The sequence below is a fragment of the Hippopotamus amphibius genome, chromosome 2, assembly GCF_030028045.1.
Source record: "Hippopotamus amphibius kiboko isolate mHipAmp2 chromosome 2, mHipAmp2.hap2, whole genome shotgun sequence".
NCBI lineage: Eukaryota > Metazoa > Chordata > Mammalia > Artiodactyla > Hippopotamidae > Hippopotamus > Hippopotamus amphibius.
The window spans coordinates 71557861-71584155 of record NC_080187.1 but is presented as its reverse complement, the minus strand read 5'-3'; the positions used below and the strand labels follow the sequence as shown (position 1 = coordinate 71584155).

At 49.2% G+C, this 26295-nt stretch overlaps 2 protein-coding genes across 2 annotated transcripts; one reads left to right on the top strand and one right to left on the bottom strand.

Moving 5' to 3' along the window:
* Positions 1-118: 118 nt before the first annotated feature.
* NUDT2 (nudix hydrolase 2) lies at positions 119-12271 on the top strand. Its single transcript, XM_057722481.1, has 3 exons — positions 119-254; positions 9451-9584; positions 11674-12271. The coding sequence occupies exons 2-3, from the start codon at positions 9458-9460 to the stop codon at positions 11988-11990; spliced, it is 444 nt and encodes a 147-aa protein (XP_057578464.1). The 5' UTR covers positions 119-254; positions 9451-9457; the 3' UTR covers positions 11991-12271.
* Positions 12272-19013: 6742 nt separating this feature from the next.
* On the bottom strand, positions 19014-26187 carry MYORG (myogenesis regulating glycosidase (putative)). Its single transcript, XM_057723368.1, has 2 exons — positions 26125-26187; positions 19014-22955 (listed from the first exon to the last, which is right to left on the bottom strand). The coding sequence occupies exon 2, from the start codon at positions 22886-22888 to the stop codon at positions 20744-20746; it is 2145 nt and encodes a 714-aa protein (XP_057579351.1). The 5' UTR covers positions 22889-22955; positions 26125-26187; the 3' UTR covers positions 19014-20743.
* Positions 26188-26295: the final 108 nt, after the last annotated feature.

The following is a 26295-nucleotide window of genomic DNA, read 5'->3' as shown; positions in this document are numbered from 1 at the left end:
GCCTTTTCTTCTTGAAGACCAATCAGAGACCCGATGAAACAGTGGGCGAAACTCTCAATTTCCGTCTTGCAACCAATCGTTCCGCTTAAGTGAATATCTCGCGATATTCTAAGTGAGACTCGCACCATTGAGGCGGGTCCTTGATTTTTCCGCCCAGAGCTGTTGGTCGCCCAAAGCGCAACCGAGCTCTCCCGATTGGTCGAGGTACCCCGGGTCTCCATTCAAGGCCCGCTTCCTGCCTCCTTCTACTTCGGGTGAGTAGCCTTAGAGAGGGACTACTGTGTTGAGTTCTCCGCGGAGGAACTGAGTCTCGGAGAGATGAGAGGCTGCAGCTGACTAACCTCTCGTCGCTGTAGGGTCAGAAGTGGGCGTGCCCTCCTCCAAGCTGGCAGTGGGGCGTGGGCAGGCCAGGCCCCAGCCGCTCGCAGGACCTCTCCTGTATGCACAGGGAGAAGGGATCAGTGGCCCCACGAGCCTTGCTTGCCCTCATACAAGTGGTGATCGGGTGGGTCGTCTGAAGCCCAGAGTTCCGGGTGTAAGGCCCAGCGACCCGAGGGCCACATCCTTCCCTCCTTGGGCCTCAGTTTTAACACTGTTATTATCCTTTAAACTCTGCCTACTTTCCAGAAGAGGTTTTATATTTTCTAAGTGCTTCATTTATTGAATAGATAATATCGTGGCAATTATAGCAGAAGTAAAGTCACATGAGGACTTCCTAGGTGGCGCAGTGGTTAAGAATCGGCCTGCCCATGCAGGGGACATGGGTTCCATCCCTGCTCCAGGAAGATTCCACATGCTCCGGAGCAACTAAGCCCGTGCGCCACAACTATTGAGCCTGCCCTTTAGAGCCGGTGAGCCACAAAAATTGAGCCCGTGTGCCGCCACTACTGAAGCCACAGAATTCAGGAGCCCGCGCACTACAACGAAGAGTAGCCCCTGCTCACTGCAACTAGACAAAGCCCGTGTGCAACAACGAAGACCCAACACAATAAATTTATTAAAAAAAAAAAAAAAGTCACACACGAGTCCCACTACCTAAAAAATAACTTCCTTTTTCCTTGTTGTGGCCTGGTTTGGACCTTATGTATTTATTATGTCTCAAGGGGGAAAATATATATAAGTATATATATGACATTAAACTGAATGCAATCAAATAGCCAAATGTAACTAATGTGGAGTCTAGGTTGAGAGCAGTGATGTTGGGAGACAGGCAAATCTGCTTTTGAGTCACGACTCAGACACATGTCTGAGCTGTAATTTCCTTTTTCCTCTTCTGAAAGCTGGCAGTAGTGCCTTATAGTGTTATTGTAAAGATTAAATGAAATAACAAAGGTAAAGCGCTTGACACAATGCCTGACAAGTAGTAACTCTTCCAAAAATGGTAGCTATTATCTTCATAATAGAAACAAGCAAATATACTAGCCAGTGGAGCCAGCAGATATATATGGTGTGATGAATAGTGTGTTCATTGGCAGTTTTACAGAATATTGAAAAGCCATTTCTTGATTCAACTGTCAATAAAAGCTAAGAGCAGGGACTTCCCTGGTGGCGCTGTGGTTAAGAATCCGCCTGCCAATGCAGGGGACGTGGGTTTGATCCTTGGTCCGGAAAGATCCCACATGCCATGGAGCAACTAAGCCCATGTGCCACAACTACTAGAGCCTGAGCTCTAGAGCCCACGAGCCACAACTCCTGAGCCTGTGTGCCACAACTACTGAAGCCCACATGCCTAGAGCCTGTGTTCTACAGCAAGAGAGGCCACTGCAATAAGCTCTGCACACCACAAGAAAGAGTAGCCCCTGCTCTCCGCAACCAGAGAAAGCCCACACACAGCAATGAAGACCCAATGCAGCCAATAAATACATAAATAAATTTTTTTTAAAAAAGCTAAGATCATTAAAACAACATAGAGAAGCTTTCCGATGACCTTTTATGCTACAGAGTTAAGCGTGACTCATATATTCAGTACTTCTGATATGTCAGACCCTCATTTGTAAAATGAGGAAAATGAGGCCTAGAGGAGTTAAATTTTGCTCAAAGTAACACACTGTTAAATTAGGGAGCTAAGTCTCACTGCAAAGCCAGCCGTGCTTTTCTGTGTTGTATCATGCTGTTTCTGACTGAAAGAGGATGAAAATACTTGGAATACGAGATGTACAGGCAGCCTTACCCAAATGGAGAGAGGTGGGCTGTATAGATATCTACAGTGGAAGCAAAATCTTTCCCTAATAGGAAATTTCAGCCTTGGGAAATAAAGAGATAGGATGAGGTGATTGCTGAACTTTAGATGTATCTGTCCATTTACCTTGTGGGTAGTCTGCAGCACTTCAAATTCACCTTGTCCCAAACAGAAATCATTTGCTTACATTCTACTCCTACTTCTACCTAGTGACGCAAACCAAATACCTCTCCCTCTCCCTTGGACAATGAAACATCATATAGTGTTGATATTCTCTGAGACCTCTCTCAGAGTCATCCCTTCCTTTCCTTTCTCGCTGCCTCTGCCTTAATTTAACTCTATATCGTTTGTCATCTGGACTGTTGGCAACAGGCTTGTAACTGATTGGTCTCCTTGCCTTCTCATTCTTTCTCCACTTTCTTTGCTGCCAGAATGTCTCTGTAAAATGTCAACCTGACCATATTACAGCCATACCTAAAACCAGTCCATAGCTCCTCATTGCCTACAGGATAGAAACTAAACTGTTTATCTTGTCATCTTGTGCTTGGGGGTCTTTATTCACACTCCTCCCTTGGCCTGCAGGGCCCCTTGCCACCTTTATTCTACTGGGTAAACTCCTAGTCATCCCTCAAAATCCTTATGGAGTACCTCTTGACCTAAAGATAATCACTCCTTCTTTGCTACCTTTACATCTTATACATACCCTTGTGATGCGCAAAACACATTTGGTAACTTGTCTGTTTAAATATCTTCCACTTTGACTAGTATTCAGCTTCCTATCTACTCTTCAGTGCTGTCACACTGCCTGTCACATGGGGCACACTCAACAGACATTAGATAAGCGAATGGATCCTTTCAGGCTCTAGTATTAAAATTCCCTGTTTGCTTTCCAGAATTGTACAGCAGATGGCACTAATAGGCCACTTAACAGATCTCCTTCACTGGAAATGATTTTTGTCCCAACCTTGTCTGACTTTGGCTTCATCCTAGAAGCCAATATTCATGTCATCACAGGTGAAATCTCCTGTTTCCTCCCTCAGCCAAATAGCAAAGATAGCAAGATGACTCAGCAGCTTGGTCTCTGAGAAAAGAGAGTGGCAGATACAGGGAGAGGTGCAGTTGAGGGAACATTTTCTTTGTCTCTATTCAAGTTATGGTAATTGGGGGCTTGTTTTTCTTTTTTTTTCTCTTTTAGTTTTATCTCTGTTGTTGTTATAAGAGAGAGCTTTATTATATATATAAAAAAAGTAGAATTTATGGAGAGTTAGAGAAAAGACCATTATGATGTGGAAGTGAGGGTAAGCTAAGCAGTCACAGAGTTGCTTGTGGGCAGGCAGAGTTAGCTTTCCCCCTTGCAGTGGAGTGGCCTGGGCAGATTGCATGGACACTAGTGTCCTAAGTTAGGAATTTGTGTGCTTGTCCAAGGCTAGCATCAAATGTGTCCCCAATACTTGGTGCTTGGGAACCCTCAGGCTACTTGGTATGGTTTTTAACATGTGGTTATAGGTTCCTACTTCCCAGAAAAAAAGCAGAAGAGGCATAGAAACCTTTATCAGAGAGGCAAAGTTAGGGGCCTCAGACTACACTTTACCCCTCCAGGGCTGTCTTTGGGCACCAGGACCTTCATCTATACCACCTTCTGACTAAAACCTCTTCTGTGGAAAGGAGTCCAGTTAGACATCTTTAAAATCTTCCATATGAATATAGATCAAAGCGTAGGAATTTTGGAACTGGAAATGATTTTATAAATCATTTTTGTGTCCTCTCTCAGGGCCACTTGTGCCCTAAGCCCTGCTCTTTCACGATAAGCAAAGCTATACAAAGGAAAAAAAATACAGACTTTGGGATTTTACTTACTTGGATTCAAATCTCAACATTCGCAGACCAGCTATGCCTTTGGGAAAGTATTTTAAACTTTCTGAATCTCAGTTTCCTCATGGTAGACTGGAGATAATTGTTGCTAAGAGTTATCTTGAGCATTAGAAAAGATACACGTAAAGAATCTTGCACAGGGTAGAAGCTTAACTGAGACAATGGTGGGATGAAATACTGTTTCTGCTAGAGGGATTTTAGACTATGAGGAACAAGTGGGGTGGAGGGTTTGGAGAGCTCTTTCTGTATCTAAAGGTACTTTTGTGAGGGCTTTTGGGGTTGAGCTATGCTTGCAGTAGCACCCTCATTAATTTGATGAAAATATTGGAACACAGCACATCAGTATAGCCATTTATCTGAATTACTATTTGGCACCTAAGTCCTGAACCTCCTAGGCTGTGAGGGAATTTTATCTATAGAAAAAGCCAAGAGCACTTTCCCTTAGCTTCTGGAACCTTCTGATGACATTGAGGGGTTTTTTTGTTCAGGTTTTTTTAACCACCTAAGGCACTTTGCCACTTTTCTGAAGTGTGAATTGCCTGCTGTCAGCCTGGAGTTCTCACCTCCGCAATCCTGGCTGCAGGCATATTTGCATATCAGATGCTGTGTTCTTTAACCCCCTGAGGTTTGAATCCACTCAGAGTTTGTACGTGTAAGGGTGTGTGTGTGTGTGTGTGTGAGAGAGAGAGAGAGAGAGAGAGAGAGAGAGAGAGAGAGAGAATGAAAGAGAGAAAAAAAGAAATCTGGCTACTTTCAAACCCCAGGACAGTTTCAGCTCTGTGGTCTCCAGAAAAGCAGAGAACTACCAACAATAGCTCCATTGACTTTTATGTAAATGGCACTCTTCAGGAAAACACTGGGCTATTTCCCAAAGTCCCAGAACGTACCCTGAGCATTTGTTTGAGTGGGAGGTGGGGAGACAGTTCTGGTGAGTCAATGAACATCTGTTGAAAGCTGCTGTGCTGGGTCCCAGGAGACATTTTATAGTCTGGCTCTTACCTGCCAGAGGTACAGACAGAGATTTATCGTACTAGGTGTGCATGCTTGTGGTGGCTTTGTACTGTGTGCGCTTAGCTAAGCTGGAACTGAGTTTCCCAGGATTCCCTTCCTGTATGGTTCCAGCTGGGGCTGACTTCAAGAAAATTTTGTGCCAGATTTGGAAAGCTGAAGTGAAGTGGCAGCCAGTACACTGTGAAGGATACCAGGCATGGTGGCAGTGCATACCTTTTGACACTGATCTGCTGGCTCACCTTGGTAGTGCAGGACAGCACGCAGGCCTGCAGCTCCCCAACTCCTGCTGAATTTCCTCCTTCAGCTGCTCTGAGTCCTTGGCTAGGTGTATGTTCAGCTCTGTGGCAAAGGACTCTAGCTTCTGCAAGTCACCCAAGTCAGTGAGCTCAGAGACAGTGAACAGAGCTCTCCTTCACTTCACAGCCAGCTTTCCTTCCCAGCTGCTGGCCTCACCAATTTACAGAGACTTCAGGCCTAACACCAGATGCAGAGGAGAGTCGCGTGGATTTCTCCATCAACTTCCTAATTGGACAAGGTGTAATCCCTATACTAAATTCTTACTTTACTGTTGCTCATAGTGTTCTGTTTCTCTTATCAAACACAACAGTAGATGATTGTTCAAGCCGTGTTAAAGGCCCAGAAGATGGAGTGACTAGGAGCCAGAAGGCTTCACAGAAGAGATGACATCTGAGTTGTTGCTGAAAGGATGAGGAGGTGGTTACATGGATGGGGAAGGAAGGAGAAATTCTAGAGGACAGCTGGCTCAAGCTAAGCAATTGAAGGGCAAATAGGAGTTCTGCCTTTCTGTCCTCTCTGTGGGTGCAGAGCATAGGCAGGAAGTGGATATCTACCTGATCCTAACTCTTGATCCTAGCTCTTCTTGTTCCATCAAGATGAACCATTGGTCGGTCTGGTTCTTAGGTGTGGTCACCACTGAATACTGGAGGTAGCAAAAATGAGATACGTTTTTGCTAGAGTGCACCCTTGTCACTAACCTAAGCCTCCTCACCATAGGAAAATATTGGTCTGCTCCCCTCTCCCCAGTAGTTCCTCATGTCCACCCCATACCTGTCTTTCTTGGCCCCTCATGCAGCATCTTTGTTTCCTCATGCTGTAATGGTGATGACAGTGGTGTCGAGGAATTCTCTGGGGCTTCCTGTCCTGGGGAGGGCACTATGCCCACTAGTCTGGGATCCCTAAGCTTATAGAGGGGTTCCAACATCCATTCCATGGGACTCCACTTGAAGCAGGGGGAAGGTGCCCTACACCTATTACTTGCTAATACTTTCTGAGCATCTTGATAGGAAGGCATGGGATCAGGTACCTGTTTCTGCCTAAACGTGGAACCAGTAATTTGAAATCTTTCTTCACCAGTTCTTTGGTGACAGGGTTCCTTCTGGCTTCCAGAATAAGGAACATTCTCAGCATAAATAGGGAGACCAGGGAACTAGAACACCATATTTAGTAAAAGCCTGATACCAGTTTACATAAAAATTTTAAACTCAAAAAGAATCGCACTTTACATACTGTTATGAGCCATTCTTTTTCCACTTAGTATGTCTGAAAATCTTTTTTTACAAGCAGCACATTTGACTCTGCCTCATTTTTTTAAAGGCCTCATAATCTTCCATCATATAGATATACTGCACTTATTTAACCATTCCCGTATTGATGGATACTTGTTTCTGCCCTTTTTTTCTTTTTTTTGTGTGTGTGTACACCTTAAACATGTATCTCTGTATGTCAGAGTGCCTAGAAATGGAATTCTTGAGTCTAAGGGAATGTGCATTTTATGTTTTGATAATTATTACCAAATTGTCCTCCTAAGGAGAGATGCCAATTTGCTCTCCCACCAACAGTAAATGAGAGCACAGACCATTTCAAAAACCCATTTTGAAATTATTTCTAATCCTTAAAAACTCTCATTACAGGTGTAGAAGAGTTTGGAAAGGTCACAGTGTTGGGTGTGCTTGGTTTTTTGGGTGAGGAACCACTGTTCTCTACAGTAACATTACCATCTCTTGGTAGTCCTAAGAATTGCCCTGGAACAGGTTACAATTTGGGTCTGATTTTTATGCCTTTAACAAATGCAAGCTCATCTTGATTGAGCACCAACAAGGGGGCCGTGGAGACCATCAGCTCCTACTCCATCCACCCTCTCAGCATTAGTTCTGCCACCCATGAGCACCTGCTCCTTCTTTGGCCCTGGAATCTTGCAGATGAGGCCCTGGGACTTGGGCCACTCCCTGCCTGGCCACTCTTTCAGGCCTCCACTGCATTTGAGACACCTAGTTTTTTTCAGTTCTGCCATCTCACTTCGGGACCTTTGCCCATGCTGTTCCCTCTACTTGAAACACACCCTCTCTCCTCTTTCCCTTTGCCAGCTTACATTCTACTCATCCTTTACTTCTCTGCTCAAACATCCCTTCTTCCAGGAAGCATTCCTTTATCCCTCAGGCAAGGTCAAGTTACCAATCACACATTTTCTCTTTGGAGCACATACCTTATTGACAGTTATTTTTAAATTTGCTTAACTATTTGATTAAAGTCTGCGTCTCCCACTAGAATATAAACTATATTCTGTATTCTTGTGAGGACAAAGACCAAGCACAGTACTTGGTGCACAGTAGGTGCTCAATAAATATTTGTTGAATGAAGAAATGACACAAGTTTTTCTTTAGCAGGGCTTTACATAAAGTCTCTTCCATAGTTTTTGTTACCTTGATTACATGTCCTCCTTCAGAGGATGAATTTTTTTTTTTTTTTTACTTCGCAGATATTCCTGCTCCCTTCCTGTCTTTTGTTGTTGACATTTTTTTTCTGAAATGGAAAAAAGGCTAAATGGAAGAGACAAAAAAAGTCTGGCTTTATTGTAATTTTGATTATAAAAATAATAAATGTTCTCTGTAAATTTCCAAATAACACAGATATATATGGAGCAGAAAATGGAAGTCTCCCCTTAATCTCATCCCCCAGAAAATGGTATTAATGATGTGTATCCTTCGGACATTTTTCTATGAATATTGAAATCTGTTGAGTGCTCATTACATTCCAGGCACTGTTCTAAAGCAACTGTACAAAAGTTAAGTCGTGTAATCCTCACAGCAACCCTTTACAGTAGAGCTATTATTATCCTGTCTTACAGTTAAGGAAACTGAGGCTTAGGAGCTAATCACACAGTGAATAAATGGCAGAGCTAGAACTTGAACCCAGGCTCCAGGTTCACACTCTTGACCACTCTGCTAGTTCACCTCTGATGGAATGGGAAAGAGACTTTCTACCATGTGTGCCCTCTTCACATTTTGAGTTTTGAACCATGTGAATATATAACATTCCAAAATGGATAAAAGACTGAAAAAAAAAATCAATAACGAGTAAGTTTTTAGTGCACTAAGCTACCCTTCCTAAGTGACCCCTCTGAGCCATCAGAAACCATACTGTTGGGGTCTCTTTGCTCCAGAGACTCAGTTTGGAGGCTGAGGGAAATGGGATTGTGAATTTGATGATAATATTGTACTGCATCTCTCCCATTCCCCTCATCTCTCCAGTTTCAGTGGGTTTGTTTCTAAGGATCTCCAGTCTCTATATACACACGCTGGCCCTGTTTTAGCTGGGAGATCTGGAGCAGTTGGGATAGAGCCACGCTAGCAGGTGGGGGCCAGTGTGGCTCCTTTGTGGCAGAGACAAAGGCCTGTCTCTGACTCCTAGTTTCCCCACATTGGTCCTCGGCATGCTGCCTTTTTCTGTAGGTGATGAGGTCACTGTTAGCTGGTCTGTGCTACTCCGCAGCATCAGGGTGCTGTCCCCCAGTATGGATCTTCCTGTTTTGTGTAACTTCTGTCAACTACAAATTGGCAGTCAGCATCAGCACTTGCTATCTACCTCTGCAAGGATTTAATTTTGTGCTGCTGCAGCTGCTGATTTTCATCACCCCACCCCCCCACCCCCCGAAAGGAGTTCAGGGTGGAGAGCTGAAATGAAGCACTCTGTGCTCTGGGAAAAACTGGCAGAGCAGGTCTCCAGATAGTTAGATATTTTCAGGAGCCAATTTTGTGAGCCCAATTCTTCTATCTCCTCATATCTAGAAAAGCACTAAAATCCTTCGTGGTGCCGATTGCTCCTCATGACTAGCAGTAATCTTCACGAGACTAGCAGAAACCTTCTGTAAAAAATATGTGCTTGACTGCGTGTACTCCACCTTCACCAAAATCACATGTATACTGACCTTCCTCCCTGCCTCTTTGGGGCAGTTTCTCAGAGCTATCTGGGATGCTGTCTCCTGGGCTGCAGTCCTCATTTTGCCCCAAATAAAACTTAACTCACAACTCTCATGTTGTGCATTTTTTTTTAAGTCAATATTTCGAACGTCTTCTTTGTTACGCCTTCAGATAGACCATGGCCCTGAGAGCATGTGGCTTGATCATCTTCCGAAGACACCTCATTCCCAAGATGGACAACACTGCAGTTGAGTTTCTACTGCTGCAGGCATCAGATGGCATTCATCACTGGACTCCTCCCAAAGGTGCGAGGCCAGAGGAGCACGCTTTGGGGAAATGCCAAGTGTTGTTCAGAAATCCACCCTGCCAGGCACCCTACAAGGCTTGTTTCCCAGTGATTGTGTAGCAGGAGGGGGTGGAGTGGGCAGGAGCTCTTGATCTTTCTACATACAGAGTCTCCATGCCAGGCCAGAGAAGAACTGGAAGTAGAACTCTGTGACTGAATTCCTGGGCAGAAGCAACACCTGGTTTTCTTTTTCCTTTTTCTTTCTTTCCTTCTTTTTTTTTTCTTGGTTGTGCCATGCAGCATGTGGGATCTTAGTTCCTGACCAGGACTTGAACCCCATCCCCTGCATTGTAGGACAGATTCTTTACCATTGGACCACCAGGGAAGCCATAACACTTGGTTTCCTTGTATCAGTCACCAGAGCCTCTGTGGCGAATGGCTGGGTAGGAGAAGAGGCACTGGGCTGGGAATTGGGGACCCTGGGGTCGAGTCATCACTGGGCCACAGGTCAGGACCCCATAGTGAACAGCCCCCAGACAGAAGGGAGCAGGGACTTTAAAGGCAAGTGGGGTGTGGGAGGGGTGAACAAGACTCCAGCGTTGGAGGAAAACAAGGAAGTGGGAACAGGAAATAAAATTTGCACGTTCAAGTTTCACTGGGGAGAAACAAGGTGGAAAAAAAAGAGACAGAAGTGTCACAAATACTATGAATAGGAATATTCACACTTGCTTCCTAATCACTTGAGTCACACTGCATGGTGCCCCTCACTGAAAGATTTCAAGGGACCTCTCCGAATTTTTCCCGGCTTGGACCTGGAGGAGAAGTTACCCTGTTAACACTGATGGGCAGAATGCTGAATAGATGCTGCTGGGCAGGGTGTGCTCAGAGACTCCCACACAGTTCTGACGGAAGGTCGGGCAGTCTGGATCAGTTGTTCCTCTCTCAAACCACCAGCGTCCCTCCCACCTTCCTCCCTGATGCATTACCTACCTGTCTTTGTGTCCGTGGCTATATGAGGTGCTATGCAGAGAAAATTCCCCAGCAGCAATGAACGAAAATGGGCTTTTAAGTCCAAACTCCTGGTTTCTTTCTCTGGGAGCCATGCAGCAGCAGCTGACTCAGGGCACTGCTCTGAGGACCCCTGGGAAGGAAGAGGCTAGGATGTAGCCCTGTCTTTGAACTGAGAAGGGAACAGCTAAGAATTCCTGCTCCCCATGAGCTCCTGAACCAGGAGACCCCCAGCAACTTGCAGGAGCCATGCGTTGACGAAGGCTGCCAGACCCCTCGCAGGCCTTCTTGACCCCCTCTGAGCAAGCTGAGAATTTGCAGGGAGGGCCTCAAGGCAACGCTGAGGGCTGCTCCTAGTCTGCAGAGCTTCAAGTTCTCTTACAACAGTTTCTTGGCCGTTGTCTGCTTGGGTTTGGGCCTTGCCAACAAATTTTCTTAGAACTGGCTCTCAGCTTGTCCTTAGTCTAAGTTCCCATCAGGACTTTCCCTATGAAACTGGAATCTGGCCTTGCTCAGTTAGAAAGACGAAAACAATTTGGAAGAGCCTTGATAGCTACTTGGAAACAGCTGCCGGTGCCTTGGTGCCGGGTTTGGAGCCTGACTGTTGGCCCTGGGACTTCAGGGACCAACTGCAGACAGTGTTATGTCCTCACTGTGGGTTGTAGGCGAAGTGCTCCCTCCAGCCAGCTCCCACCTGGCAAGAAAGGACTACCCATCCTTGGGAAAATCATGTTAAGGTCTCCCAGGGAAGGGTCTCCCTGAGAACATGGGATGAAGAGAGCTCCAAAGAAAAATAAGGCAGAGGTCTGAGGGAGGCCATCTGTCTCACCATCGAAGAGCAGTATTCTAGACAAGACTTGCCAAATATATGGTTTGTTTCACTCACTGTAGAGAAGATGGGGTGGGGAAGAGGGATTGCCCAGACACCAGAGAGCCAGACACTACCTGCCCTGCACCCCATTCATAGGCATGTTAGGATATTGCCAAAGCCTAGCAACACCTAGAAAAGTCACCAAAGACCCCAGCTTTAAATCATCTGACCTGGAAAATCCAGCTTTGTTGAAGGTTATATCCGCCTCCTCTTCTTTTCTCCTAACCAGGCCATGTGGAACCAGGAGAAAGTGACTTGGATACTGCCCTTCGGGAGACTCAGGAGGAAGCAGGCATAGAAGCAGGCCAGCTGACCATCATTGAGGGATTCAGAAGGGAGCTCAATTATGTGGCCTGGGAGAAGCCTAAAACTGTCATCTACTGGCTGGCGGAGGTAAAGGACTATGACGTGGAGGTCCGCCTCTCTCCCGAGCACCAGGCCTACCGCTGGCTGGGGCTCGATGAAGCCTGCCAGTTGGCTCAGTTCAAGGACCTGAAGGCGGTGCTCCAAGAAGGACACCAGTTTCTCTGCTCCACAGCACCCTGAACTGACCACAGCAGTGTCTTTTGCCTCAGTAGGATCCTTGAGGCCTTCTGAGATGAACTACCTTTGCTTCCAGGGAAGCCTGTGCTGGTCTTTGGCTCATTATAACGGAGAGCAGATAGGCTAGTAAAATCAGCTGAGGACTGTCAGAGACGCGCAAGCAAAAATCTCAGCTGGGTGGAAAGGAAGGGAAAGGAGAAGTTAAAAAAAAAAAAAGGCCAGGCCCAGTGAATGCATCCTTATACTTTATGAATAAACCTCAAACAGCTTATCTCTCCTTCTAACCTGCTGTATTTATTTCATGGACTTTTGCCCTGGGTGGGGAGAAAAGCTAGAGTGAATCAAAGCTCCAACCTTAGCTGGAGGGAATCCTGTGTCCAAGCACTGTACCCCAGAGAAGCTGAGGGAGGGAGTCAGAATCAGAATCAGAGATACTCAATGCTGCCAGGGTGGCTCTCCTGCCTCTGGGCCTCCAAGTCCTCTCACCCCACCCCACTGGTGTACCCGAGAGGTTGTGACTTGTAGCAGACAGGATATACAAGTGAGCGGTACTGGAACGTAGGAACTGGGTCTGTTACACAATCGGCCCGCCATATCCGCAGATATTGAGGACTTCAACATCCTTGGAATTTGATATCCACAGTGGGTCCTGGAACCAATCCTCTGTGGGTAACGAAGGACAGCTGTACTTGCTAATGTGTCTTTCCCTGGCACCAGGCACACATGTTATAGGTGCTCAGTAAATATTTCCTAAAATAATTCGAGACCCAAGAAACATTGGAATAGGTCCCCAGTCACGACAAGGGGAGGAGGGACAGGCAACCCTGGGCCACCAGGTCAGTGACACATACACTCCAGCCTCCCAGCCCAGTCCTGACGCCCGGAGCCAGCATGGTTGTCAGCATGACTGAGGTCACTGGCCAGGGGCAGGACCAAGCTGGCGGGCTCTGCTGGGCCACCCAGCAGCCCTGTCAGTACCCCGTGCATTCCGCGCCTGCAGCTGCCTTCCCCACCTTTAGCAAGTCCTCATTATTGGCATTTCTCTCTTCCCACCCATTCCCTTTCTCCACAATTCAACTGTAAGATCCAGAGGTGCAAGAGTTGGGTCTTGGCTCTCTTTTCCCTTGCTACTAGGGCTCAAGGAATGCAGGGGCAAGTGTTAGATCCTACAGCCCTTCCAGGAGCTGTTAGCAGCTGGATTCATGTGAATTTCATTAGAGGGTTGTTGCCCAATGAAGTGCAGAAGACTGGTTGGGAAGGGGCATTGGCAAAGGTCAACCTGGATTCCCAGGGTCAAGAACAGCCACCCCCAGAGGAAGGAGAGAGAAATCGCCCAGGTCTTCGACAGCCTCCAGATGTTTTCAGTCACTGGTTCTCCGTGCAGACAGGGCAAAAGTACTAGTGAACAGGATCTTGGAGCCCTGCCAGGGGCCTGAGTGGTTTTGTTGCTCACCCGTCTGAGCGGCACTCCCTGAAGGAGGCCTGCTGCAGGAAGTTTTTGGAGCTTAGTGTTCTCTTTCCAGGCCAGCAGGGACCACATCCCACTGATTTAATAAATGCCTGCTGGGCAGTGGTGCCAAACCACAGACTAGCTGCCTGCTAACAAGGGCTGGCTGGCCCTGTGCACTCAGCATGGGAGTCTGTGGAACCTCAAAATGCTAAGACCTCATACATTGGAGTTGGAAGGGGCCTGGAAAATGACCCAATTCTGCTGCTCAGTTTTTTAGCTGAGGATATTGAGGCTTCAGAAGGTAGATGGCCCTGGCAGTTGCCAATATGTGAGTTCCTTTGAGGATGAGGTGCCAGAGGGAAGACTCTGCTTTAGAATATCCTATATCCAATATAGCTTTGGAGACATTCTTCGGGGACTTACAGAGTTTTCCATTAAAACACGGGTACTGGGTCTTCCCTGGTGGTACAGTGGTTAAGAATCCACCTGCCGTTCCTTGAAAAACTAAAAATAGAGGTACCATATGACCCAGCAATCCCACTCCTAGGCATATACCCAGAGAACACCATAATTCAAAAAGACACTCCAATGTTCATCGCAGCACTATTTACAATAGCCAGGACATGGAAGCAACTTAAATGTCCATCAACAGAGGAATGGATAAAGAAGATGTGGTACATATATACAATGGAATATTACTCAGCTGTAAAAAGCAATGAAACTGGGACATTTGTAGAGACATGGATGGACCTAGACACTGTCATACAGAGTGAAGTGAGTCAGAAAGAGAAAAACAAGTATCGTATATTAACACATATATGCGGAACATAGAAAAATGGTACAAATCAACCGGTTTGCAAGGCAGAAATAGAGACACAGATGTAGAGAACAAACATATGGACACCAAGTGGGGAAAGTGGGGGGGGGGGGAATGAATTGGGAGATTGGGATTGCCATATATACATTACTAATAAGAAAAAAATATCAAATTGTAGACTTTAAATACATGCAGTCTATTGTATGTCAAAAAAAAGAAAAAAAGAATCCACCTGCTAATGCAGGGGACACAGGTTCAATCCCTGGCCCGGGAAGATCCCACATTCCTCAGAGCAACTAAGCCCGTGAGACACAACTACTGAGCCCACGTGCCATAACTATTGAAGCCCACGTGCCTAGAGCCCATGCTCTGCAACAAGAGAAGCCACTGCACTGAGAAGCCTGTGCACCACAATGAAAAGTAGCCCCCGCTCGTCACAACTAGAGAAAAGCCTGCATGCAGCAGCGGAGACCCAACGCAGCCAGTAAATAAATAAATAAATCAGTTTAAAAAATAAAAAAGTAAAACACAGGTACTTCGGAGAAGGGAGGGGGGAGCCCATAAATTGCATTCAGCTGCTCACTTTGCAGGACGAAGGGACAGAAAGTGGGATGGGGCATGTTATGGGTGGTGGATGAGGCAGGGAGAGTAGAACCGAGGTTGGGATGTGGCAGGTGAGCAGGCTCTGTTGTCATCATCACCACTTTGCTTTTGGCCACCTGGGCTTGTTCAAGGGCTGTCGGGCTAAGACTTTCCCCTTCAATCTGAGGCCCTCCAAGCTCCAGAGCACCTCCTCCCGGAAGCTTTCCCTAATAAACACTCATCTTAACACCGTCCTGTCCCCACCTACACCCAAAGAGGCTTCTCTTGGAATTCCACACGTTTCCCCCACTACCACCTGCATGACCCCTGGGTGAAGAAGCAGCTAATGAACTAATCCCCCACAAGGGTGGTCTTAAGTTGCCCCCTCCTGGGGGCATTTGATAGAGGCTCTGGAAAACCAAAATGCCCTCTTGACTCCCAAACGCAACACCTAACACCCTCCCAGTAAGCAGTTGTTTGTTGAATTGAAGACCCAAAGAAATGAAACTATAATGGTGGTTTTAACGGTAGAATTTAAATAGAAATACCCGTGCTGGTGTGGGACTGCAGGTGGAGCCCCCACGTTTGAGGAGCAGAGGCTGACTTCATCGGTCCGGTTTGGCTCAACCTGTCCCTTATTTTCTCGAGGAGGGCGGTGCCTGCCCTGCTGCTGCCCCCTAGAGATTGTGCTGCAGTTTCCAGTGAGGCTTGCTCTCAGCTTTCCTCCTAACCCTCCCCCTTCACTTTCCTTTCCCTCCTACTGTGCCTCCAGCTCAGGATTGTGTAATAGGAAGTGCTCAACAGGACCCCCTGAGGAGGGGAAAGGGGTCTATGGAGGGAAAAAACAGCACTAGGACACTGAGTACAGAGGCACCACCTCTTCCTGTTCTCAGACTGGGAAGCCCCAGGGACAGAGCCTCTTCTTCTTCAGTCTTTCCCCACTCCCCCAACCCCACCCCCAGCCAGACTTAGGGCTTGTCTCATAAGGCCAAGAATTTTCCCCTCCCCTAATGGGTGAGGGGGGTCGAAAGGTACAAATTTTCAGTTATAAAATGAATGTCATGAGGTGGTAATGTACAGCATGGTGACTATAGTTAATAATACTGTATTGCATATTTGAAAGTAGGTAGAGAGTGGATCTTGAGTGGTCTCATTACAAGAAAAAAAATTTTTTTGTAACTGTGTATGGTGACAGCTGTTAGCTGGGTTTATTGTGGTGATCATTTAGCAATATATACAAATATCGAATCATTTACATTGTATACCTGAAACTAATATGATGTTGTGTCACTGATGCCTCAATTAAAAAAAAAAAGTCTCTCTTTTCCCCTATAGTCCATTTAAAAAATAAAAAATTCTCTCCTCCCCGCAAGCTGCTGGAAAGATCCTTGGGGATGATGAAGTAAATGGCTAGCCTGAAGATAAAAACCATGTTGCTCCTTGTGAGCTGGGGTGTGTATCAAAGAGGGGAGGGTGTCAGCAGAAGTCCCACTGAGTCGGACAATGGCAGGAAAGGAAATCACCCAGTTGCTACTGTGGTTTTCTTCAAGGCTGGGTCTGGGCAGGCTCCCCTTGCAGGGATGGGCTGTGCAGCTGTTCCCAGAACAGAAGGTAGTATTTCTTCAAATGCTTTTCAAAATATGCTCATAAGTATGTGTGTGAGCAAAATAGAAACAGAAGTGTGAGAAGGATTTAGATCATAGAGGTCTTGAACATCAGAGCTTGAATTTTTTCCTAAATGACCTGAGTGAATTTCAGAAAGATCTCCTTGGCTGCTATGTGGATTGAATTGAAGGGTTCAAGAGTGGAAAGAGTTAGGAGTCCACTGCGATGGTCCAGACTAGAATTGATAAGATCTGACATGGGGAAGTGGCCAGGGGATGGAGAGGTCAACACTGGCCTTGGACTTGAGGAGGAGAGAAGGGACTAAAAATCTTGGTGAGGGGAACTGACAAAAGAAGACTTACTTGCTCTATAGCCAGCCAGAGTGAGGGATACTTTGCCCGAATCTGGGGGAGCAAAAGCAAAGATCCTCCCAGAAAATTCACATCCTGGTCTTAGAGAGAGGGCTTGGCCAGGCTTCAGCTGATTTGTATAGTGCTAAAAGGGAAACTGAGGCAGACTCTTAGGGTGCACATGGTCACAGAATGGGGGTGTTAGGCCCCAGTCCCAGATTTCCTGCAGTGGCCACTCAGTCCCTCTCCGTTACCTCTGGAGAAGGGAGCTCCCTGTTCCTGCATACCAGCCTCCCCACCCCTACCCCCAGCCCAAGGGTACAGAAAAGACCAATGGGGAACCCTGGCATGACATGGTTGCCGGAAGGTCCATGGAGGAGGGGTAGCCTGCCCTCCCCACCCAGATGTACAGAGAAAGAGAGAAAAATTTGGAATGTACAGGAGGTGCTGGCAGGGGTGGGGGCTTGCACAATGCTCTAAGAGGGCAGAGTTTCTGGCATCCTAGCGAACAGGGGTAGGGGTAGCTTCTAGTTCAGTTCCCTCCCCTCCCCCATCCCAAGACCAGCTCTTTCTATGGTTCCTACCATTCCAGCTACTGCCCCCCAACTTCTCGAACCTCTCTTTTTTGTTGTCAGTGGGGGAAGGGGAAACACTTCTTGGCCTACAATCAGGCCCATTGGGTGGCAACTTCTGAGACACACATTTCAGTGGCTCCCCAACCTTGAATGTGTACAGGCCGTGGCTGGGCCAGGCTTCTGAAAGATGGGTGAAGGGTGGGCGGGATTGTCTAGGCTTCTAGATACAGAACACCAGGTTCCAGTCCAGTCTTGGGTACTAATCTTCTGTGTGACTCAGGCCAATGACCTCCTCTCTCAGTGTTTTAGCTTGTTCATCTGTGCTTTTGTGATTAACGAGGTCAATGGCAGAGGCCAGATTAGAAACCAGATCACAAGCTGAGGGTCAGTTTGCTGGGATTTGGCCGGCCAAGGGCCCTCTTCCCTGCCCCAGCACACAGTGAGGACTCAATGGGCATGGTGTGTCCCCTCCCCCACTAAGCTGCCTGCCCTCAATGCCTTTCTAAACTTCTTAACATTTTGACTTCATTTCAGTTTTGTTTTGTTTTTTAAATTGGCCGCACCACATGGCTTGTGGGATCTTAGTTCCCCGTCAATGAGGGATCAAACCCGGTCCCCTGCACTGGAAGTGCAGAGTCCTAACCACTGGACAACCAGGAAATTCCATCCATGCCCTTCTAAAGGGTGCTTCTTCTCCATGCCAGATGACTTAGGCTTTGCAAATTACTTTACCCACCCCCACCCCCCATGCCATCTCAGACAGCACATACTGCTTGGTCCTGGGCTGCAGAACTTTGTGCAACTATGGAAATGTTCTATAATCTGCACTGTCCAATATGTGAACCACTAGTCACACATGGATTTTGAACACTTGAAATGTGGCTAGTGTGCCTGAAGAACTGGATTTTTAATTATGTTTAATTGTAATTAATTTTAAAATTAAATTTAAGAAGTGACATGTGGCTAGAGGCTACCCAGTAGGGTATAGCACACGTTTTATAGTTTGTCTTTGTTCCTTGTTTAGAATCGAGTTGATAGGAGTTACCATTTGTTGAACGCTTATTCTTTGCCAATTTTTGCATAAGTACTTTACAGACACATCTCAATGAATCCTAGAAATTCTGTTTTAAAGATGAAGAAACCAAGGCTCAAGAGGTTAGGTCAACTGGCTTCAGATTCCATAGCAAGTGGAGGGCCACTCAAGTGTGAATCATGCTTTCCAGCCATTTAGGGAACTTTCCAGGACCCAGCCTGGGTGTCTTCTTTCTACAGTCACTCCACACACAGCCTATGGCTGTGCACCAGGGCCCAGGGAAGTGCATCACTGAATACTGATTAGTAAATGCTCTTGACAAAAAGGAGAGGGAAGCTAATTCCATTTTCTCCCCATCTCCTGGGGACTCTTGGCTCCTGACATTCCACTTTGAATGTCTCTTGTCTTGCCTTTCTCCTGGACCACAGTGTCCCTCGGGTCACAAACTCAGAGCTAAACTGGGTGCTGTGTGCAGAGGTTTCAGAAGAGGGTGTCACATTGCAGGCCCAGAGGAAGCCAGTTGGGCTGGGAGCTGGAGCCTGGAAAAATCCATGTTGTTTTTAAGCAAGAAAAAACAAACAAAACTATTATAATAGCTTTTATTGAGCACCTACTTGTGCCAGGCACTTTACATATATCTGTGCTTATAATTCCCACAACAACCTGCGAGGTAGGCATTATCATCACCATTTTACATATGAAGAAACTGAGGCTCAGGGAGGCTAAACAGCTTACTCAAGGCCACACAGCTTGTAGATGAATGGTAGAATCTTGGGTGAGTGCTCCTAAACTTTCATTAGCATTCTTCACACTGAGAAAATAGAGAAGGTGGAGGACTAGGCAAAGAGATGCATTCTCTAGGGGGTGAGGGACTGATTCTGCTGTCCAAGTTGTTGAGGGAAGCTGAGCCCTGCCCTGTTTCCCACTTCCCCCTTCCAGCAAGCCACTCCTTCCCTAGACTCAGCTGCAAAGTCAGGAAAAACTCACTCTGGCTGAGGTTGCTCTTCTTAGAAGGGGAAAATGGCTAAAATCAAAGACCTTACCCTGTATGTATACTTGTAGGTGTCCATGTGCACGGTAGTTTGTGTACTAAACCACACCACCACCAGGATAAGAACATTGCTCCCCGCCTCTCTCTCTCTCTCTCTTTTTTTCCCCCTATTTTTGGCTGCACTGCCTGGCTTGTGGGGTTCCCAGACCAGGGATTGAACCCATGCCCCCTACAGCGGAAGCTCAGAGTCCTAACCACCTGACGGCCAGGGAAGTCCCTAACATCACTCCCTTTGAAGCCACACCCCTACCAGGTGTGCAAGAAGCGAGGCAGCTAAGGAATCTGGAAAGGGCTGTTTATTTCCTACTAGAATCTCAGGAACATCACCTAGGAAGGGACTAGGTCAACAATCAAAACTCTGCCCCCTCCCTCCAGGCCTATGCAGCCTCAGAGGTACTGTGTTTATTCCACAGATCCAGGGACACATGGTGCCTCTCTCTCTCTGTCTCTCTCTCTGTCTCTCTGTCTGTCTCTCTCTCACACACACACACACACACACACACACACACACACACACACACAGGTTCTTGAGTTAAGGCACCAAGTCTGACCAGCAGGGCCTTGCAAGTCGTTGCCCATCAGGCGGTGGCCCTGGCACAGGGCTGAACCATGTGTGTACACAGATGCATAAGTGCGGTGTTATGAGTCTCTTCACAAATGAGGGACAACGACGATGGCTCTGTGCTGAGCCTAGTCCTCGGGTCCTTTGGGAGGGGACCTCCTGTCTCCTTTTCAGTTGGCCGAGTACCTCCATCCTTTATCACCAGCTGGGGTGGGACCAGGTCAGCCACAGGTCAGGCCAGTGCTGGGAACTCAGGGCCTGGCACATTCCAACACCAAGAATGTGCCCTTTCTAAGTGTGGCACGGGACTATTTTGGGACCTTAAAAAGGATCAAGTCTCCACCTCAGAAGGACAAAGATGGCCACACAGGCCAGGATGGAGGGTGAGGTTTCTCTCTGTGCTTTTAAAACCCAACCGTGTTTAACAGGAAGAGAGCTGACCTTTTCCCTCTGAGCTCTCTTACGCCCCAGGGAAGAGGTTTCTGTAGCCTAGAGTGTGTGGAGAGAAAGAGGGCTGTAGGATTGTGCACTGGAGTGGGAGGCAGGTTGCTTCAGCATCTTCTCCCCGGCCCTGCGGGAGCTAGCTCCGGCACATTTACCTCAATACCCACTTAGTGGGTGGTACAGAGGTGGGGACTTCCTGGGAATACACGGTGTGGTTGTGAGGGAGGGTTAAAGGCCTACAGGAAGACTGGGGTTAGGGCTGTGGGGTTTCTGGGTCCTGGGCTGGGTCAGGATGCCCAGATGAAGTAGGCGATCTCATCCAGGTCAACGGGGTAATCGGTGAGCAGCACTGGCGTCTTGTCGAAGAGTTCACCCTTATAGCTGCGCCACTTGCCTGCGGGCAGGTAGACATCCCGCTCCTGCTTGCCTGGCTCCAGTACGGGCGCCACGAGCAGCGTGTCTCCAATGAGGAACTGTGAGTCGATGCGGTGCGCCGTCTCATCGCCGGGCGCGATCCACCAGAGGGGGCGCACGATGGGGTCGCCCGTGTCGGTGACCTCACCAGCCAGCTCTAGCAATAGCGGCGCCACAAGCGAGGCCCTCAGTGCGGTGAACTTGTGCGCGATGGCCACCACTTCGGCGTCGTACCGCCACGGTGGGACGGAGAACTGCATCGCTGGCATGAAGGCGGCCACCTCCAGCCAGCGCACGTAGAGCTCTCGCTCCGGCACATCGCCGCCGCTCACGGTGCGCTCGGACACCGCGTTGCCACCCACCATATCGGGCAGGATGAACGGGTAGCCCAGCATGCTGACGGTGAGCACCGCGGGGATGAGCGAGCGCAGCCCCAAATCGTAGCCCCACACGGAGTCGCGGTCCACCAGGCGGAAGAAGCACGAGATGTTCTGTGACTGGTAGCCCACGCGGACCTCGGCCAGTGAGAAGAAGGGCAGGGCCATCTCTGTGTAGCGCCGGCTCCATATGTTGGGGTCGGACAGCGGCCTGTAGGTGCTGAAGTCCCGCGGCAAATAGCTGACCTCTCCAGCGTCGAACTTGAAGGAGGCCACGGCGTAGCGCGAGCGCAGTCGCCGCAGGTGTCCCTGAAACCAGTCGCGTGCCTCGGGGCGCGTGAAGTCTAGCACGGCGCCGATGCCATTCCACCAGCGCACGAGAGCAGGCAGCCGGCCTGTGGGTTCGCGCACAAACAGCTCGCGTTCCACGCCTTCGCCAAAGCACGATGAGTTGTAGTTGACAAACGGGTGCACCCAGAGGGTGACGCGAAAGCCAGCGTCGCGCAGGCGGCGAAACATGTCGCTGGCATTGGGAAACTTGGTCTCGTCGAAGTCGAAGTCGCCATAGGCAGGCGTGTACATGTCGTCGATTTCCAGATGGCTGCTGTTGAAGCGGTGCTGGCGGATCTGCTGGGCGAAACTCTGCACCTTGTCCTGGTCCACCGCGCGCCCGTACAGCACCCACGTGGACCAGATGGGGTCCCGGAAGGCCTCGGGGGCTGGCACCCTCGATGGCTTGTTGAAATAGCGCCGCACCATGTACTTGTGGATGGAAGTAACGTCAGAGCCGACGCACACGCGGTAGCTGAGCTCGGGCGCAGAGGTGCGGCCCGCGGGCGGCTTGTAGGGCGTGTCGTGGTAGCGCGCCTGGAGCCGCAGAGAGCGCTCCGTGCTGTTCCAGCCCAGGTGGAAGGGCACTGAGTCATTGACCTTGATGGCAGCCGCGCGCGACGACAGCCAGTAGCGCTCGAGGATGCCTCCAAATGCAGCGTCGGAGGAGTAGACGTCGCTGGTGACAAAGGGTTGAGGCTCCTGCTGGCCGTCCAGGCGGATGGGCCAGTGCTGGGTCTTCATCTCCGCGCCGCCATACCAGTGCGCGCCTGCGTCGCCCAGGAACATGGCGTGCTCCACCGCGCGCCCCGGCGCGGCCTCCTCCCAGCGCACGCGGTAGCACATGACAGTGTCCTTGGGCCGCACAGTCTGGATGAAGAAGTGCAGCGGGCGTCCATCCGCTGTGCGAGAGCAGCCAAGCCGGACGCCGTCGCGGCTGCAGGAATCGAGGTCCAAGGCGCCCGATCGGAAGGCCAGGCGGAAGACCTGCTCGCCCTTCTGGTTGCGAATGGAGAAGCCGCCGCGATTGAGGTCCAGCAGCTCGGCGCGCAGGCGTTCCGCCTTGCGTAGAGAAGCGCTGTAGTAGCACCAGGCCACCACCGCGGCCAACACCAGCAGCAGCCCCAGCACCGCGGAGCCCAGCAGCGGCTTCAGCTCTTTGGACGGCTTAGGCTTGGAAGGCGAGAAGTTGTCAGGCAAAAAGGTGTACATGGTTGCAGCTGCGACGGCCTCGGGGCTCTTACGACCTGTGTGGCTCCCAGGGCGGCGGCGGGGGTAGGCCTGGCTCTTCTCCTGAGGATTCTGGAGCATCAGCCCCCAGTTAAGGAAGGAGCGTGCAGAGGGCCCACACGACAAAGCCCATCTGAACCTGGCCTGCCTGAGTCAGGAAGGGGAAGAGAGAGGTGGAACTGAGCTTTTTCATTCCATAGTATTTACATTTGCTGCCTCAAGAAGGAAGTGTGTATTTTGGGAAGGTGTGTACTGGGACGTAAGGGCTTTACTCCTAGTCAGGACCTTCTGTCTGTCTTATCTACCCTTTCTCATGGGCCCCACTGCTTGCCAAAATTAGTCAGGACTCTGAAGCGGAGTGACAGATGACATGCATCCCCATTTTCCTGGTGGAGGAACAAACCCAGACAGTATCAGGGAGCTGTCCAGGATCACATAATTAATCAGGCTTCCCTGGATCACACATGGGGGCAGTTCAGGCTAAAGAGAAGGGAAGGAATCTGGAGAGGGCTTGGTTTCCCAGAGATGTGGCCCAGAGATGTGGTGGGAGAGCGGGGATAAGCCAGCCAGCTCCTTAAGACCTTTAACACAGCGGTAGGCTGGCTTCCCTATGCCAGGAGTGGGAGAGGAGAGAGAAAGGGAAACAGTTCAGGCATAGAATTTAATCTTGAGTCAGAGGCCATATTAAATCTGGAGATGAGAGAGGATACTCAAAGCCAGACTCAGTCCTAAGGCCTGGTTTAGAGGGGGGCAAGGTTGGCTTTGGACATTAGGACTAGGGTCAGGAGCCTAGCATGGCAGCTTGGTGGCTTCTCACATCTCCCTCTCTTTGCTCTCAAACTCCATTCTGCTGTCAGCCATCAGGATCACTAAGTCCATTTCCCTGCCCACCTTCCTGCTCTGCTCCCAGCACCATATCTGTGGGCCAGATACCTCCTGGCTTTGTCTCTAGCACTGACCCACTGTCCTGTTTGTCCCTACCCTAGTTAGAGCACTGTGATTTCTCCTGTCTTGTTGCAACACTTCCCCAATAGGCCTCCCTGCTATCAACTTCTTTTCCCCCAATGCCTTCTGCTCACAGCAACTCAGTGATCTTTCTAAAGCACTTATCAGATAACATCTCTCCCTAGTTTAGGGAGCTGCTCGTGACCCCCATGATGAAGTGTAAGCTTTGCAAATTGAGGTTCAAGGCACACATGGTCTCACCTGTCCTTCTGATTCCATTTCCAGCCAGGCCTATCCTATGACTACCAAGCTCGTGACTTTCCTAACCTCAAACCTTCAGGCCACCTGCTTTAGGAAATTTCACCCACCCAACTTGGGCCAACTTCTCTTCTCCACCTACCAGCTCTTTGGCAATCAGACATCCCCTACTACACACATACACTCTTACATACTGTATGCTAAAGATTGAGGTATGACTGCAGAGAAACACAGACTTGGGAGGAGGTGCGTGTCCCAATCTGCTGTTCAAGGCTACTGACTCTTCCTGTCCCAGCCCTCCGGGCAGAGTCCAACAAAGAAATGGCACCAGCCAGGTGCATACACAGACATACACGCTGCTAACCCGCCAGCTGCCCACCTGCTCCAGCTGGAGGGAAGAAGAGAGAGAGACTGGCAAACAGTAATTAGACTCCTCTCAGATGCCAGGTGCTGTTTCCAAGTCCCCAAAAACTTCCAAGGAGATACCAGGACTGCTCAGGGTTCTCACTTCCCCCACCTCTCCCACGAAGAGATTATCAAGAATAGCAGGTGCAGATCAGAATTTTTATCCCAGATGTCAATATACAGCTCCCCACAATGCCCTCCCACCAGTGAGGTTCTATCTCAGGGCCTTACTCTCTGAGCTCCCTCCCCCAACTCTCTAAACTGGTAAGTTCCAGCTAGTCTAGAACAGCCTCTTATTCCCTTCCTCTCATCCCACATAATTTAGCCTTCAAAATTCCCCCAACCCACTATGGACTCCCCTTCCTGTAGGTATAGGTTAGAAAAGCCCCCCTGGAAAATGCAGGCAGTAGCCTTTAGCTGATGCCCTTAAGCTAAACAGGACCCAAAGAAGGCCGTAGGCAGCCCAGGCCAGACCTGCTGTACATTTATATTCAATTCATTCAAGACAACCAAGGCCCCATTCTGGGCACTGAGGGAACAGGGAGAAAGGGTCTGTATCTGAGGAGGACAGAGATAGCTCATTCTCAAACTTTCAAATTAAGTCAGCCCGTCTCCTTACCCTTGGAGGCACGGAGAGGCCACCAAGGTGACCTCAAAAGCCTTTTCAAACACTTAGGTTCTGAAAATTTTTATTTTCTAGGGTTCTGAGGTTCTTTGATGAAGGACAGAACCCCACAGGCCCTGTGATTGCCTCCTTAATGCCACCATGGCATCCCACCCTAACAATAATGCTGAATAGGAGGCATAGCTGCAGTTCCCATTTTATAGGTGAGGAAACAGTGGCCCAAACAGAAAAAGGAACTTGTTTGAAGTCACTCAGGTAGCAAGGTTGCCTGAATCCAAAACCCCAGCTTAACCCTGACAGGGTGTTTTAGGAATGGGAGCTAATGGTCTGACTGGCTATCTGAATGCAGGAGAGGAAAAGAGCTTTGTGGCCAAGAGGATAGGACAGGCTTCCATTAGCTGGGTGTGGACATGGTGAGGCCTGTATTCCCAAGGGCTGGTGCTGCTGCTTGCCCCAGGAAGACTTCTTGGGGATGGGAAGTGGTAATTTTAATGGCATCTGTTACAGAGGCTGTGGGGGAGGAACTGTGGTTCCGGTGTTAAGGGTGGTGCTAGAGACCCCTGTAATCTGCCGCCTCCGCCATCTGTCCAACCACAGGCTAATGCTGGCAGGTGGGGTTTGCCGTAGTGGAGCCTCTCCGCACTTGACAGTCAACCTCTCAGTCTTGGCTCCCAGCCCCTAGCTATGTCTAATGGGGAGGGCTGGGCCCAGCCTAACTGAAGGGAGGCCATTCCACGTTGAGTCGTTCGTCTGACACAATGCCAATGGGTAGGGGGTGGAAATGTCAAATGCAACTCAATCCAGGCCCTCTGGCCCTCTCCCTGTCCTGCCCAGGGACGGGATCCGGGGGTATCGAGTGACTGAGCCTACAGCCTGGTATACTCTACACCCACTCTCAGCGCTTTAGCTATAATGTCTGAAGGGACAGACTGAGGTCAAGGGACCGGTCGCCCGCTGGGAACCACGGCCCGAGAAGGGGCCCAGGTGTCCAGGCTCGCCCCACCTACTCATCTGTAGGAGCGAAAGTTCAGGAAATATTCCCCCTCAGCTACCCCCCCCAAGGTCTTCCCGCTGGCTCACTCACGGCAGTGACCCCAGAAGTGGGGGTGAAGGGAGGCTCCTGCAGATCCCCTCCAAGCTAGCAGAAGTTGAGCGGCCACGGTGCGGCGCGGGGCGCTGCCTAGCTGGGGACAGCTGAGGCCGTCCTCGGGCCCCGCCCCCTGGCTACTCGGTCACGCCCCGGTCACTCGGTCTC

Bases quoted from the DNA above. Each gene is read 5' to 3' on its own strand.
- MYORG (XM_057723368.1), bottom strand. From the start codon at position 22,888: ATGCTCCAGAATCCTCAGGAGAAGAGCCAGGCCTACCCCCGCCGCCGC.
- NUDT2 (XM_057722481.1), top strand. From the start codon at position 9,458: ATGGCCCTGAGAGCATGTGGCTTGATCATCTTCCGAAGACACCTCATT. The intron at 9,585-11,673 runs GTGCGAGGCCAG...TCTCCTAACCAG, and splicing joins TCACTGGACTCCTCCCAAAG to GCCATGTGGAACCAGGAGAA.